The following is a 16,302-nucleotide window of genomic DNA, read 5'->3' as shown; positions in this document are numbered from 1 at the left end:
GAGGGTTCTAGGGGCTGGGGGGGTCCCATGGATCCTGGGGGGTTGAAGGCCTGATGGAGCTCCTGAAGAACATGGGGGCTGCAGGGCTGATGGGGTCCTGATGGTTCTGGGGGCTGGGGGACTGACAGGGGGTCTGCAGGTCCTGGGGGGTTGTAGTGCTGATGGAGCCTCTGAAGGACCTGGGGGCTGCAGGGCTGGTGGGGTCCTGAGGGTTCTGGGGGCTGGGGGACTGGAAGGGTCCCACAGATCCTGAGAGCTGCAGGATTGGTGGGGGTCCAGAGAGTCCTGGGCACTGCAGGACTGATGGGCGTCCTGATGGGGGTCCTGGGGGGTGCAGAACTGATGGAGGTCCTGCGGGTCCTGCAGCATCACTGGGGCTGTGCATTACTTCCCTCTATCCCATTCTCCATGTTCCTGGTCCCTAAATGCAGCTCCAGCACCCAGCCAGGGTGTCCTGCAGCAGGGTGGGGGGACCCTGGGCAGAGGCACAGGGACATCCAGAGCAGGCAGGAGTATGACAGGGACCTCACATGCAGCCACCCACGGCTGCCAAGAAATTGCCTCTGAGGCAGCGTGAGCCTGTGAGCCACTTGATGGGAAAAGTGGCCACAATTTGGAGCCTCTCCAATCACCACAAGCTGAGCGCTGGCTGCAATCAGGCATCAGGAAAAGTCGGGAAAGCGGGAGGCCAGGATGAGGGGCTGCATCACCAGGCTGGGCTGTGCCCCCCACAGCTTGGGCATTGTCCCCTGAGGTCCCACCCCAAAATGAGGTGACACCACCCTGGCACCGACACCTCAGCATCCTTTTAATGAGTTTGGAGCTGTGCCCGGGTGCTGCCAGCACTCACAGGGATGGGGGATGACACAAGGGGGGTGTCAGTGTGAGGGTGGGGGTCCTGTGAGGGTCCCCTCAGTACACCAGGACCTCCATCTTGTTGCTGCCCTTTTTCTTGCAGACAGGGCCGTTGGTGCTGGCCTTGGGGGACTCCACCACGGTGATGGACACGTCGCCCTTCGGGAAGCGTGTGGAGAACCTGGGAGGGGAGGAGTCAGGATGGAGAGGTGGGAGAGGGACACGTCCACACCCATCTCATCATTGCCCAATGAGCTGCCTTGGTTACACCCCCTCCTCAGCAGCTTCCTGCTGCAGCCAATCAGGTCACTCACATGGTGCCCCACCCTTGGAGGCTCCACCCACCTCAATCCCACCCTGAGCACCACCCTGTCCCACCCACAATAACTCCACCCATTGCAGCCCCACCCTCCAGTGCCCACACCCACATTAGCCCCACCCTCCAGTGCCCACACTCACATCAACCCCACCCTTCTGGTCCCACCCAAGTTAGCTCCACCCACTGAAGCCACGCCCTCTGTGCACCCAGCCCTGTCCTGCCCCACCCATTGTAGTCCTGCCCTTCAGACTCCACCCATTGTGACCACACCCACTGTAACCACACCCACCAAAGCCCCACCCACACCTGTCAGTGATGTGCAGGGGCAGCGCCTGCCCCGTGGTGGCCTCGAAGGTCTGGTACAGGCGAGTCACCAGCTCGATGAGGTGGTCACTGACCAGCAGGAAGTCACCCTTGGCCCCCACTGTGGAGATCTGTGGGGCAAACAGGGGGTCAGCCCCGCTGGGGACCCCCTGAGCCCCCAGGATTCCCCTCCCCAGGTACCTCCTTGAGGTGCAGGGCCAGGAAGCCATCAGAGAAGCGGGTGACGGAGACGCCGCGGATGTCACTGAGGCTGAGCACGTTCTTGGGCTGGGCAGCCTTGGGGTCAGCCAGGACCAGGTGCTCGGTGGTGAGGAGCAGCAGGCGTGGCACTGTCTGTGGGTGGGGGTCAGCGTGGGCAGGTGGTCAGCATGGGCAGGGGGGTCACCAAGAGCAGGGGGTCAGAGTGGGCAGGGGGTCAGTATGGGAAGGGGGTCACCAAGAGCAGGAGGTCAGCATGAGCAGGTGGTCACCAAGAACTGGGGGTCAGTGTGGACAGGGGGTCACCAAGAGCAGGGGGTCAGCATGGGCAGGTGGTGGTCAGCATGGGTAGGTGGTCACCAAGAGCAGGTGGTCAGAGCTGGGGGCCAGTGTGGGCAGGGGATCATTGTGGACAGAGGGCCACCACGATCAGGGGGGTCACCGTGTTCAGGGGGTCAGCATGAGCAGATGGACAGCATGGGCAGGGTGTCAGGGTAGGCAGTGGGTCAGAGCAGGGGGTCACGGTGTCCCCGTGTGCCCTCCCACTGCCCAGAGCACAGCCCCAAAGCAGCTCTCACCTTCCCACTGGCCCTGTTCACCTTCCTCACGCTGTCAGCCATCACCAGCTTGTCCTTGGCCACCGCGTGCAGCTTCTGGTACTTGGGGTTCTGCTTCAGCCCCAGGTAGTCCCCGCGGAATGGCTGCTGCAGGCTGGGGACGAGGCCATCAGCATCACTGCCCCGAGCCCCCCTGCACCCCCAGCCCCCTGCCCTGGCACCTTTTGGGGTAGAGGGTCTTCTTGTCCTTGAAGAGCTCGCTGGCGCAGAGCCTGGCCTGCAGCTGCGCCCGCCGCGACGCCGACAGCTGGTCACGGTACTTCTTGCACTGCCGAGGGAAGGGGATGATTTGATGCCACCAAAGACCTCTCTCAGGTGAGCTGGCACACCCAAACCCCACCTGGAATTCTCCCCATCTCCCACCTTCCAGTGGTAGAAGATGTTCTTCAGCTCCTGGTTGGTGTTATCCAGGAACCTGTAGGGCGCCGGGGGCCAGGTCCGGTCGGTCACCGACAGCGGCGGGAGGTTCTTTGCCAGCCCCACCAGGTACTTCTGCACCTGGGGGTGACAACGTGGCAGGGGTCAGGGGAGGGCAGGGGCATCCACCAGGGCAGGGGGCTGGGTTGGCAGCGTGGCCCCCTCTGCCCCAGCCCCACTCACCAGGCGCTGGTAGATGAAGTTGGCCAGGCAGGTGCTGGCGCTGGAACGGAAATATTTCCTGTACGTCTTGCGTGCCTGTGCGGACAGCGCCAGCGGTGAGGACACCAGGACATCACCACCAGCCCCACAAAGGGTCCCCCATGTCCCCCACATTGCTCACATCTCCTGTATCCCCCATGTCCCCCACACCCCCCATCCCTGTTTGGCCCCAGTGGAGAGGACAGAGTCTCCAGCCCGACAGGGTGGGCAGACAGACAGACGGCACGGACAGCAGGACAGAGCGGCCTGAGGGCGCGTGGCCCCGTTACCTGGTACCCTCTCCAGTGAGCAGCGATGGTGGTGGCGGCCGCGTGGCGTCGGTACTGGGACTTCAGCTCCCGGAGGAGCCGGCGAGACTGCGGGGGTGAGAGCCCAGGGAGCCCCAGGGGGAGACACCAACACAGACATGGAGAGCGAGGGAGAGGCGGGAGAGAGGCAGGAGAGAAGGAGGAAAGACGGGGAGAGGAGATGAGGGTGAATCTGGTCCCACCGTGGGACGCACGGAGCTCCTGGTGCCACTGTGGGGCACGCAGAGCCCCTGTGCCCACCCACCCTGCTCCCCCACACCAGGCCAGCCCCATGGTGGCCCTGCCCAGCTCTCACCTTCCAGCCCCGTGCATAAGCCTGGAGGATCAGTGCTGAACGCTTCATCTGCTTGTATCTGTTCTTTTGCTGTGGGGAAACAAGGGGGTGAGTGGGGTGAGCTTGGAGAGCCAGGAGGAGAGGGATGGGCAGGGGAAGCACGGCCAGAACCTGCCCTATCCTCACCCTGTGGCCACGGAACCAGGCAGAGATGAGGATCTGGCTCTTGCGCATCAGCTGGTACTGGGTCCGGCACCGCCAGCCCCGGAACATCTTCTGGATGAGGGTGGCGAGCTCGGCCACGCGCTCCTGGCGCCGCCGCTCCAGGTCGAAGAGCTGGGCACAACCGTGGCAAGCAGTGAGCAGCCCCAGGACCTCCCAGGATGAGTTTAGATCCCTCTGAACTCCCCCATTCCCAAACTCACAGTGCGCGGCGAGCGGATGAAGATTTTGGTGTGACCAAACGCCAGCTCCTCGGCGGGGAACTGCAGACCTGCCAGCAGCACCTCGGTGCCCTCCCTGCATCAGGGCACAGTTGGGGTTGGTGTTTTGTGGAGATAATCAAAACTCTACAACTTTTGTGAAGTTTTACGGAGATAATCAAAACTCCACAATTTTTGTGGAAGTTGTAAAGCCGGTACGTTCATTACAGCGCTGGATGCATGTGGGAATGGTTCTGTTAAAATGACATGCGTACTTCTGGGGACTTCACGTCCCTTTTCATCTCCTTCTCAAATACATATGCATACAATTTCACAATAGGTTGTGAAAGGGACAAGATGGGCACCACGGTGCTGGTACCTGCGTTTGGCGGAGATAATCAAAACTCCACAACTTTTGTGAAAGTTGTAAAGCCGGTATGTTTATAACACGCATGTGGGAATCGTTCTTTTAAAATGACATGTGTACTTCTGGTGGCTTCAGGTCCCTTTTTATCCTTCTGGGAACTTCAGGTCCCTTTTTATCCCCCTCTCAGACACATACGCATACAACTTCACAATAGGTTCATGCATATTCAATTTCATGTGACATTTGCTGCTAGTTCTTCTTTATCAGAAAGAATTCTTAGGTCAGGTTTGTCACAGACATCTTTTATGAAAAATCTTTTCCTTAGGATATTTCCTCCTGAGAAGCTGAGAGGCCTCAGGAACAAAATGCAAACATTGATTATCTGTTGCTTTGGAATGCAACAGGTGGATCTTTGATTGGCCCATGTTGGATGTTTGTAATTTATGGCCAATCACAGTCAGCTGGCTCAGACAGAGAGATGAGCCACAAACCTTTGTTATCATTATTTCTTATTCTATTCTTAGCCAGCCTTCTGATGAAACCCTTTCTTCTATTCTTTTAGTATAGTTTGAATGTAATATATATGATAAAATAATAGATCAAGCCTTCTGAAACATGGAGTCAGATTCTCGTCTCTTCCCTCATCCTAAGACCCCTGTGAACACTGTCACAAGTTCATACATATTAATTTTTATGAATTTTGAAATTTTTTACAAATTTCACATGACATTTGCTGCTAGTTCTTCTTTATCAGAAAGAATTCTTAGGTCAGGTTGACCTGCTCTCACAGCAGTCTGTCTGTCTTTCTCTATCACCTTCTGTCCCCCTCCCCTTATCTCTGTCCTTCCCTGAAGCAGTTTCTCTGAGCCTAGGTCAACCTCTCTGTCTTTCTCTATCACCTTCTGTCTCCCCTTATCTCTGTCTTTCACTGAAGTAGTTTCTCTGAGCCTAGGTTTTTCCTGGCGGGCTCAATAGCTATGTTTTCTAACCACAGACTCAACTCAAAAATGTACATTTCACCTAAATCAAAATGGGAAATTCCAATGTATTCAGAAAATTTCACTGTCTCATTGGTCAGAGCCCCCTTGGCAGCTCCCTGACCCTCCCAGGGTGTGCCAGCCCCATTACCTGTCCCCACGGTCCCAACGGGGCCACGTTTGGGCGTTGAGCATCTTGTAGCGCTGCAGGAAGGGCCCGTAGAGCTGGCGGAAGGCGTAGCCCGCCCGCCGCACCCGCACGTTCTCCAGCAGCCCCAGGTAGCGCACCTGGGCCAGCACCAGCTCCGGCGTGAACACCATGGCTGACTTGGTGTCGTTGGGTTTGATGCACCTGCAGAGCACAGTTGGTGGTTTGGGGGTGCCAGAGTCATCCCCAGGGGTCTCTTTGCCATGGTCATATTTTCTGAAAAATCCCTTCGCCAGGATTTCTTCTCCTGGGAAGCTGAGAAGCCTCAGAGAAAAATGAAAACTGTAATTATCTGATTTGCTTCTCCTGCGTTTCGCTGCTCTGGAATTCCTTTGCCAGGGTTTCTTCTGCTGGGAAGATGAGAAGCCTCAGAGAAAAATGAAAACAGTAATTATCCGATTTGCTTCTCCTGTGTTTCGCTACTCTGGAATGTGGTTTGGAGATTGTTTACCAACTGGTCATTGTTTGATTGGTTTCATGTGAATTGTTTTTACTTAATGGCCAATCACCATCAGCTGTGTCAGGACTCTGGAGAGTTATTTTCTGAAAAATCACTTTGCCAGGATTTCTTCTCCTGGGAAGATGAGAAGCCTCAGAGAAAAATGAAAACTGTAATTATCTGATTTGCTTCTCCTGTGTTTCGCTGCTCTGCAATGTGGGTTGGAGATTGTTTACCAACTGGTCATTGTTTGATTAATTTAATGTAAATTGTTTTTACTTAATGACCAATCACAATCAGCTGTGTCTGGACTCTGGAAGAAGTCACCATCTTTTCATTATTATCTTGTTAAACCTTCTGTCTGTATCCTTTCTCAATTCTTACAACTCAGTATTCTCAATGTCTGTGTCATATTCTCTCATTTTCTTTTAAAAATTACTCAAATATGAAGATTCAAAGTCAATGCAACCCTGACACTGACAGAGATACATTGATCAGCAGACAGAATATCAACCAGTGAGGACCCACTCCAAAATCTTAATAAAAATCTCATAAATATCTTTGCCTTCACAAATAGGCTCCAGGAAATTGTTGTACTGGTTGTCTTTGACTGTAGTGAATCAAGGATGATAAATACTACTAGTAGTACAATATAGTTTTAGTATAGCATAATATAATATAGTATAATATTATATAGTATGATATGAAATATAATATAATATAATATAATATAATATAATATAATATAATATAATATAATATTCAGTGTATTCAGAAAATTTCACTGCCTCACTGGTCAGAGACCCCCCCATGCATATATATTATATATTATATATTATATATTATATATTATATATTATATATTATATATTATATATTATATATTATATATTATATATTATATATTATATATTATATTACATTAATATAAAATAATAAATTAGCCTCCTAAGAACATGGAATCAAATTCAACCACTCCTCCTCAATCTGGGAAACTCTGAAAACACCACAGGGGCCGTTACCTGATGTAGTTGGGGTTTTTGGAGTAGAGGTTCTTCATCAGCATCGCCACGGATGACTTGAACTGGAAGCCTGCAGTGGGGGGCAGCTTGAGGGAGACTTTTTGGGGGTCCCCCTCGGGGAAGAGCGAGCGCAGCAGAGCGTGCTGGGCCGCCCACATGGCCTGAGAGAGGTCACGGAAGAGGAGGTCGTTGTTCTTCTCGATGAAGCCCGTCACATTGTAGGTCACCTGGGGAGGGTGGTGGGGTCAGCAGCTGGGCAGGGAGGGGGGCACCTCCAGCCTGCTCCCAGTCCAGTGCACATCCTCCCACATCTCCTGTGTGAGGCTGGGAAGGGGAACTGAGGCACTGGGAAGAGGAGCAAGGTGCTGGGAAGAGAATTGGGGTGCTGAGAAGAGGATTGGGGTGCCTGGAAGAAGATTGAGCCACTGAGAAAAGGTCTGGGATGCTGGGAAGAGAACCAGGGTACTGGGAAGAGGACTGGGGCACTGAGAAAAGATTTGGGGTGCTGGGAAGAGGACTGGGGCACTGGGAAGAGGTCTGGGGTGCTGGAAGGAGAACTGGGGCATTGTGAAGAGGACCAAGGTGCTGGGAAGAGAATTGGGCTGCTGTGAAGAGGACTGGAGTGCTGGGAAGAGGACCAGGGCACTGGGAAGAGGATTGGGGCACTGAGAAAAGGTCTGGGATGCTGGGTAGAGGACCAGGGTCCTGGAAGGAGAACTGGAGCATTGTGAAGAGGACGAAGGTGCTGGGATGAGAACTGGGGTGCTGGGAAGAGGACTGGAGCACTGGGAAGAGGATCAGGGTTCTGGGATGAGGATCAGGGCACTGAGAAGAGGATCAGGATTCTGGGAAAAGCATGAGGGCTCTGGGATAAGGAGTGTGGCACTGGGAAGAGGATCAGGGTTCTGGAAGAGAATCAAGGTACAGGGAAGAGGATTGGGGTGCTGGGAAGAGGATCAGAGTTCTGGGAAGAGGATTGTCATACTGGGAAAAAAATCAGGGTCCTGAGAAGAGCATTGGAGTACTGTGAAGAGGATCAGGGTGCTTGGAGCACTGGAAAAAGGAGCATGGAACTGGGAAGAGGATTGGGGTGCTGGGAAGAGAAGTGTGGCACTGGGAAGAGGATCAGGGTGCTGGGAAGAGGATCAGGGTGCTGGGAAGAGGATCAGGGCTCTGGGAAGAGGATCAGGGCTCTGGGAAGAGGAGTGTGGCCCAGGGCAGAGGATCAGGCACAGCCAGACCTTGCCGGCGTAGTGGTGGATGCGGAAGCAGCGCGGCGGCAGGCTGGCGTCGGTGACACGCCGGGCGTTCTGCGTCTCCTTGCTCTCGTAGTGCTTGTGTGTGGCCAGGAGCTGGTTGAGTTTGGTGAGGAATGTGTCCTCGTTGACCACGCCGGGCCTCAGACACTCCTCATCCAGCATGGCCAGGATCCCCGTGGTGCTCTGTGCGATGGGTGGTGTCACCATGATGGATGGTGTCACCACAAACCAGCCCAAATTAATCCCAGTTTGGGCTGTAGAGGGGAGCTGGAACCCCAAGATCCCAGCATTGGGTGGACAACTCATGTTCTCAGTCAAGGTGTCACCGCAAACCCCAAGGTGTCACCCAAACCAGCCCCATTAAATCCCAGTTTGGGCTGTGGTGGGAACTGGAACCCCAAAATTCCAGCACTGGGTGGGCAACTCACGTTCTCAATCAAGGTGTCACCCCAAACCAGCCCAAATTAATCCCAGTTTGGGGGATTAATTTAAATTTAATTAAATTTAATTATTTAAATTAAACCAGCCCCAGTGGATCCCAGTTTGGGCTGTGGGAGGAGCTGGAACCCCAAGATCCCAGCACTGAGTGGACAACTCACGTTCTCAATCAAGTTGCAGATGATGCTGTTGTCAAAAAACTCCACTGGGGTCCACTGGATGCCCTGAGAGGAGATGTGGGTCAGACACAGGAATAACCAGACCCTGCCCCACGGACACTACAGCTGGTGTGGGGCAGGAACCGGACGTCCGGACACGGGACTGAGGATCCCAAATCCCTTCCTGCCATTGAATGCGCTCTCAGCAGGGAGCAGGGAGAGGCAGGGAAGTGCAGCAGAGCCGTCTCCAGCACTTCCCCATCCCAGGGAGGCTGAAACTCCTCGGGGCCGTGCTCTGGGAAGGGCTGGAGGTACCTCTCGCACGTATTCCTCCTGCTCCTCCTTCAGCGTCATCAGGATGAAGATCTGCTGCAGCTTCTCGTTGCAGTAGTTGATGATGAACTGCTCAAAGCCGTTGTCCTGAGAGAGAAGGATCCTTTATGGCAACTGCTTTCTGAGCTCCCATTCCTGCCCTGTGTCTCAAATGCTGTTCCCAACCTCCTGAATGGGGTTTGGTGGGTCTTTCACTCACCTGGAAGATCTCAAAGCCGTAAATGTCCAGGACGCCCATCACCTTCCTCTGCTTGTCCGACTTCACCTGGGGACATAATGAAGTGTTGAGCCCTGTTTGGGGTGGGGGTCCAGGTTCTTTCTGGGGCTCCAGGATCCTCTGGATCTCACCTGGATGCTGGCATTGATCCTCTGCACCAGCCAGTCAAAGAGGCGGCTGTAGATGTTCTTGGCCAGCGCGTCCCGGCCGTAGTAACCCTGGGGAGAGGGGAGAGGGGTTGGTCCTGGCTCATGGTGGGCTGCCAGGCATCAGCCTGTTCTAAATGTATCATCCAATTTAATAATTAAGGGCATCTATTAAATTGTCAAAGTATAAATTTGGAAAAAGCCACGCGCAATCTCGACTCTGAGCCAGGCGATCAGGGTCTGAAAATGTAGAATTTTGGGGATTTAGAATGGGGGTTCAAGAGGCAAGATGGAGAAATCTGGGCTTGTCCAGCCTTTCTCCTTCTTCTCCTTGGCCTCCACCTTCTGCTGTGATGGTGGCACTTTTAGATTGGTTTAGAGTAGAAGCTCATTGCCTAATATAGGTGATAGGTATTGGAAAATTATTGTAAATAAAGTACAGGTAGTTTTTAGTATAAAAAACTACCAACACCCCAAGGGCTGGAAACAATGACCAGCTTTGTGTGAGGAGTTACAAGCCACAAGAGTTTGAGTAGAATGACAGTGAATTAATCACGGGGTGAAAATGTAGAATTTTGGGGATTTAGAATGGGGGTTCAGGAGGCAAGATGGAGGAATCTGGGCATGTCCTGTCCTTCTTCTTAGCCTCCATCTTCTGCTGTGATGTTGGCACTTTTAGATTGGTTTAGAGTAGAAGCTCAGTGTCTAACATAGGTGATAGGCATTGGGAAGTAATTGTAAATATTGTACATGTAGTTTTTAGTATAAAAAGGTGGGCAGAGTGCCTCTCACTGTCTTGCTAAGCAAACCTCAGCTGGACAAAAGAAAGAATTTTATAAATAAGATATAATAAACAACCTTGAGACCAAGAACTGAAGAGTTCTGACTCCTTCAAGCACCGGGCTGGGAAAAGAGACTCTCTAACGTATTTTGGGGTAACCCTGACCAGCTAAAGCCCTGAGATATCACAAGCCCCACAACTGGGGGTGGTGCTGCTCACCTGGGGGACAGTGAGGGTGGTGAGCACCGTCTCATCCCGCGCCTTCACCGTGCGGGAGCACAACGCCCTCTCCAGCCTGCCGGGGTCCAGCCCGATCAGCTCGCAGATCTCACGCAGCTCTGTGTGAGGACACAGCATTTCCCAGAGCTGAGGAGGGGCTGAGGGGGTCTCCCCACCCCAGTATTCCCACCCTTATCCCTCTTCCCTACCCTGGGGCTCGCTGATGCTGCAGGCCTCCATCCCGCTGGCCTGGAAGCTGCTGCTCAGCTGGACGTTGCCCAGTTTGAGCACCACGGCCGTCACCTGCAGCAGCTCTGTCACCTCTGTGGGTGAGAAGCCGATGATCCTCATGGCATCCTGGGGATGGACACAAAGCTCAGGGGATGGGGAGGTGTCCTAGGGTGACAGGGTGCTTGTATCCCCATTCCTCTGTTCTGTTTATGCTGGATTTTATGTTCTGTGCCTTCACTCTTCAGAGTGAATGTTTTGTTTTGGTTTTGTTATCAGCCTGCTCCCCCACGGAGAGGTGTCCTAGGGTAATGTTATGATGCTTGTATCCCCATCCCTCTGTTCTGTTCATGCTGGATTTCATGTTTTGTGCCTTCAAGACTGGCTCTGAAGGGTGTTTTGTTTTGGTTTTGTTATCAGCCTGCTCCCCCACAACTAGTGGGACACACACAGGTGTCCTAGGGTGATGTTATGATGCTTGTATCCCCATTCCTGTGTTCTGTTTATGCTGGATTTTATGTTCTGTGCCTTCAAGACAGGCTCTGAAGGGTGAATGTTTTGTTTTGGTTTTGTTATCAGCCTGCTCCCCCACGGCTGGTGGGACACAGAGACAGGGCAGTGCATGGTGCTGCTTTTGCTTTTTGCTTTGCTTTTCACTTCACTCCTGCTTTTTGCTTCTGCTCATTCGTTAGTTTAACTAAGCAGTCCAAATTGTCCCTGGACTGTTTCCCTTTCCCTTTTTTGGACCAACTTGAACCTGCTTCAGACTGGGACCTGGGAAACACCGAGAGTTTGCACCCTGTGGTTGCAGCAGCTGCCCCAGCACCAGAGGGACTGATAACAGCGCAATCACTCCCAAGAGAGACTTCCTGAATTTGTCATCTTTTTCAGAGTAGTGTCATCCAATATTGTTCATTTTGTGTGCTGGGGGGTGTTTTGCCTGTTAAATAAACAGGTTCTTTCCACTTCCCTCTAACAAATCTTCCCCAAACTGGCTGGGCAGAGGGGCTGTGTGTGTTTGCTTTCTGGAGGGGCCCCTTTTGAAGGTTTTCTCCCAAATTTGCCCTAAACCAGCACAGATGGGCTCCAGGATTTTTTTGGGGGGTCCTGTCTTCCCGTGGGTACCTGCATAGCGTGGAAGTTGGCTGCATCATCCATGCCAGGCAGGCTGGAGCCCTCCCGGTCCAGGTACCTGTAGTGCCCACAGTCCTGGCGCAGCTTCAGCTGCTCTGGTGGAGGGGAGAGGAGGTGGAAGTTCAGCCCTGGTCCTCCCCAGCTCCTGTTCCACCTCCAAATCCCTCCACATTGTGGGTCTGGACCTACGGAGCAGCTGTGGTGAAGCCCCAGCCAGGAGCTGGTAGAAGATGTGGAAGTTCCTCTCGCCCTTCACGTGCCGGACGATGCGGGATTTCTCCAGCAGGTCTGCAGGGAGGGGTCAGGGTGGGTTAAATCATGTTGTGGCTTGGATAATGAGTAGAATAAACACTTGAATAATTTAATAATTTATTATGTAAATAATGTGTTCCAAATATAAATAATTGTAAACAAAATAAATATTATATAAATAATTCTATAAATACATTACTTATTACTTATTATCAATATATATTTATTATTATATAAATTGATATTCCAAATATGAATAATTATAAATAATATAAATAATTACATAAATATATTACTTATTATTTACTATAACTATATATTCATTATTATATAAATAATGTATTCCAAATATAAATTATTATAAATATAATATATATTATGTAAATAATTATATAAATACATCACTTATTACTTATTATCAATATATATTTATTATATAAATAATACATTCCAAATATAAACAATTATACCAAATATATTATATAAATAATTATATAAAATTATTCTTTATTCTTTATTATATATTCATTATTATATAAATAATGTATTCCAAATATAAATAATTATAATCAATATATTATATAAATAATTATATAAATTTATTCTTTATTATATATTCATTATTATATAAGTAATGTATTCCAAACATAAATAATTATAATCAATATATTATATAAATAATTATATAAATTTATTCTTTATTATTTAATATGTATTCATTATTATATAAATAATGTATTCCAAATATAAATAATTATAACTCCAATTATAAATAAAGCATTCCAAAAATTCTCTGAATTTTGCAAAGCTTCATACAGCCTTTTTTTGCAAGGCTACCTTTTGAAATTTGGTTTTAGTTCTGTTCCTCTCTCAACAACATCTGTCTGATTCTATGGTATGCTTAAATCAGTATTTATCATCTCAAGGTTTGTATAGAGATGACAGAACCTTCTGTCAGGTGTGGAGAATTTTCTACAAATTGATTTCCCAATCACTGGGGTGTGTTGAGTGAAACCCCTTGGGATGGTTGGTGGGTACTCACAGTTGCTGATGACCCCTCCCAGGGGTTCTCCTTTGAAGTCGAACTCGATGTCCATGTACTTGCCCTGGGGGAAGGGGCTGGGTCAGGGAGGGGGGTCCTGCTGGGACTGGAAGCTCCACTACCCACATCCCCACACCCCATCCCCCCACACCCCCATCCCCACATCCCCCCATCCCCATATCCCCACATCCCCTCATTCCCGTCCCCATATCCCCCATCCTCACATCCCCACATCCCCATCTCTATCCCCACATTCTGATCCCCACATTCTCCACACCCCCATCCCCATATCCCCATATCCCTCATATCCCCCCATCCCCACGTTCCCATCCCCACACCCCCATATCCCCATCCCCTCTGTGCTCCACTCCCCACATCCCCACATTCCCCATATCCCCATTCCATCCCCTCTGTTCTCCCAGCCCCACCAGAACCCACACAGCCCCAGCAGGGTCCAATCCCCCTCCCCAGCTCACTCACAAATCGGGAGGAGTTGTCATTCCGGACAGTTTTAGCGTTCCCAAAGGCTGCAGGAGAGGAGGAAGGTTACGATGTGCTCCAGAGGGACACCCCCAAGCCCTGGGATGCCCGAGGAGGAGCTCAGGATGTGCTGCACTCACCCTCCAGCACAGGGTTGGACTGCAGCAGCTGCTCCTTCACCTTGTTCACCTCCTCCCCTTTGCTGCTCACGGCCGCCACGTAGGACATCACCAGCTTGCTGGCCTCTGCCAGAGAGGGGTGGGGTGTGACAGTGGTCACAGGGGTTCACAGGTGAGGGAAGAGACGAAAATGTTGGCTCCATGTTCAGAAGGCTTGATTTATTATTTTATGATATATATATATATTACATTAAAACTATACTAAAAAGAATAGAAGGAAAAGGTTAATCTCAGAAGGCTTAGCTAAGCTAAGAACAGAAAGGAATGAAAATAAAGGTCTGTGGCTCTGACAGAGAGAGAGAAGCCGCTCTGCTGTGAGTGGTCACTAATTCCAAACATCCACATGACACCAATCACAGATCCACCTGTTGCATCCCACAGCAGCAGATAATCAATGCTTACATTTTGCTTCTGAGGCCTCTCAGCAGGAAAAATCTTAAGAAAGGATCTCCCCATATCCCCACACCCCCCACATCCCCATTTCCTCTGTGCTCCACTCCCCACATCCCCCCATCCTAAGAAATGATTTTCATAAAAAGATGTCTGCGACAGTGGGGGATATTGGGGTGGGGTGGTGGGTGCTGCCGTGTCCCTCTCAGTGCCCTGAGCCCCCCTGCAGCCCTGGCTGTACCCGTCTTGCCAGCGCCGCTCTCTCCGGTGATGAGGATGCACTGATCCCTGTCCCGGTCCCGCAGCGAGCGATAGGCATCGTCAGCGATGGCATAGCTGCGGGCAAGAGGGGTTGGAAGGGGTTGGAACCACCTGGAAACGCCCCTGTTGTGGCCGTGGTGTTGCCCCAAGTGGATTCTCTTGGGATTGCCCTGGAGTGATGCCCTTGGCACAGTCCAGGAGGCTGAGGGCACCACCAGCCAGCCCGGGCTCGCTCACATGTGGGGTTTCACAGCGAAGAAGCTGCAGTTGCGATATTCCTCCACCTTCTCCGGGGTGTAGATGGGCAGGGACTGGTACGGGTTCACTGAGATCACCACATTCCCAATGTAGGTCTGTGGGACAGCAGGGATTAGGGGCTGGGAGGTCCTGGTGCTTCTCATCCCCATCCCAGATCCTTGTCTTCATCCCAGACCCCATGCCCCATCCCAGACCCTGCAGCCCTGCCAATCCCCACCTCAGACCCCATATCCCCTTCCCATCCCATACTCCATATCCCAATCCCCATCCCAGATTCTGCAGCTTTCCCAATCCCCATCCCAGATTCTGCAGCTTTCCCAATCCCCATCCCATACCCCATATCTCGCTCCCCATCTCATAGCCTGCAGCCCTCCCAATCTCCATCCCATATTCCATACCCCATATCCCATTCCCCATATCCCATATCCCCTTCCCCATCCCAGACATTGCAGCCCTGCCAATCCCTATCCCATATCTCATATTCCATATCTCAATCCCCACCCCAGACCCTATAGCCTCTTCCCATCCCACATCCCATTCCCCATCCCAGACCCTTGCAGCCCTCCCAATCTCCATCCCACACCCCATATCCTCTTCCCATCCCATATCCCATTCCCCGTACTCCATACCCCATCCCAGATCCTGCAGCCCTGCTAATCCCCATCCCATATCCCATTCCCTGCAGCTTTCCCAACCCCCATCCCAGACCCATATCCCCATCCCCATCCCAGATGCTGCAGCTTTCCCAAACACCATCCCATATTCCATATCCCATTCTCCATCCCATATCCCAAATCGCATTCCCATCCCACATCCCATACCCATATCCCATTCCCCATCCTAGATCCCGCAGCCCTGCCAAACCCCATCCCATATCCCATACCCCTATCCTAATCCCCATCCCATATCCCATTCCCCATATCCCAGACCCTGCAGCACTGCCAATCTCCATCCCAGACCCTGCAGCTTTTCCCAAACCCCATCCCATATCCTCTTCCCATCCCATACCCCATACTCCCATTCCCCATCCCATATTCCATATCCCATCTCAGACCCTGCAGCCCTGCCAATCTCCATCCCATATCCCATTCCCCATCCCATATCCCACACCCCATACCCCACTCCCACCCCAGCAGCCCCTGTCCCCCTCGGTCCCGCTGCCCACGTAGATGTCGCGCCGCCGGAATCGCTCCTGCAGGGTCTGGACCAGCGACTCCTCTGTCAGCGGGTCCAGCAGCACCAGATCCGCCACAGCCTCGGCGTCCAGCATCGACGAGGAGCCTTCCATGGCCGGGCAGCTCCGGGGCAGCTGGGACACAGCACGGGGGATCGGGTGTTTGTACCCACAAACACGCAGCCCCTTCCCCAAAACGCCCTGCAAGCTCCTCAGCAGTGTCCGGGATCTTATCTGCTCCCTCCAACCCTGGGGATGGGGGACAAGGCAGCCACACACCCACAAAAGGCTTGGGGGGCATCTGGTGGGGGTGTCCTGGTGCCCAGCAGCCCGTGGTGGGGCTGGGGGCAGCTGGGACACAGCACAGGGGATGGAGGATCAGCA

The 16,302-nt window shown here is 52.0% G+C and overlaps 1 protein-coding gene across 2 annotated transcripts; it reads right to left on the bottom strand.

Moving 5' to 3' along the window:
* Positions 1-805: 805 nt before the first annotated feature.
* On the bottom strand, positions 806-16,032 carry MYO1A (myosin IA). 2 transcript variants are annotated; one of them, XM_058822090.1, is made up of 28 exons: positions 15,910-16,032; positions 14,724-14,839; positions 14,467-14,561; positions 13,797-13,901; positions 13,657-13,703; positions 13,177-13,240; positions 12,072-12,170; positions 11,874-11,977; positions 10,730-10,877; positions 10,521-10,639; positions 9,506-9,592; positions 9,357-9,422; positions 9,140-9,244; positions 8,828-8,890; positions 8,211-8,411; positions 6,970-7,196; positions 5,452-5,652; positions 3,960-4,053; positions 3,721-3,870; positions 3,556-3,624; positions 3,222-3,308; positions 2,914-2,988; positions 2,677-2,811; positions 2,475-2,581; positions 2,275-2,407; positions 1,679-1,831; positions 1,481-1,608; positions 806-1,036 (listed from the first exon to the last, which is right to left on the bottom strand). In XM_058822090.1, the coding sequence occupies exons 1-28, from the start codon at positions 16,030-16,032 to the stop codon at positions 913-915; spliced, it is 3,225 nt and encodes a 1,074-aa protein (XP_058678073.1). In that variant the 3' UTR covers positions 806-912. The 2 variants fall into 2 exon arrangements, with proteins under 2 accessions (XP_058678073.1, XP_058678074.1); XM_058822091.1 differs by lacking the exon at positions 3,222-3,308.
* Positions 16,033-16,302: the final 270 nt, after the last annotated feature.

Source organism: Ammospiza caudacuta, chromosome 31 (assembly GCF_027887145.1).
Source record: "Ammospiza caudacuta isolate bAmmCau1 chromosome 31, bAmmCau1.pri, whole genome shotgun sequence".
Taxonomy (NCBI): domain Eukaryota; kingdom Metazoa; phylum Chordata; class Aves; order Passeriformes; family Passerellidae; genus Ammospiza; species Ammospiza caudacuta.
This window is presented reverse-complemented; position numbering and strand designations above follow the sequence as displayed.

Bases quoted from the DNA above. Each gene is read 5' to 3' on its own strand.
- MYO1A (XM_058822090.1), bottom strand. From the start codon at position 16,032: ATGGAAGGCTCCTCGTCGATGCTGGACGCCGAGGCTGTGGCGGATCTG. The intron at 13,704-13,796 runs GTGAGTGCAGCA...CCTCTCCTGCAG, and splicing joins GTCCAACCCTGTGCTGGAGG to CCTTTGGGAACGCTAAAACT. The intron at 2,812-2,913 runs GTGAGTGGGGCT...TGTCACCCCCAG, and splicing joins ACTTCATCTACCAGCGCCTG to GTGCAGAAGTACCTGGTGGG.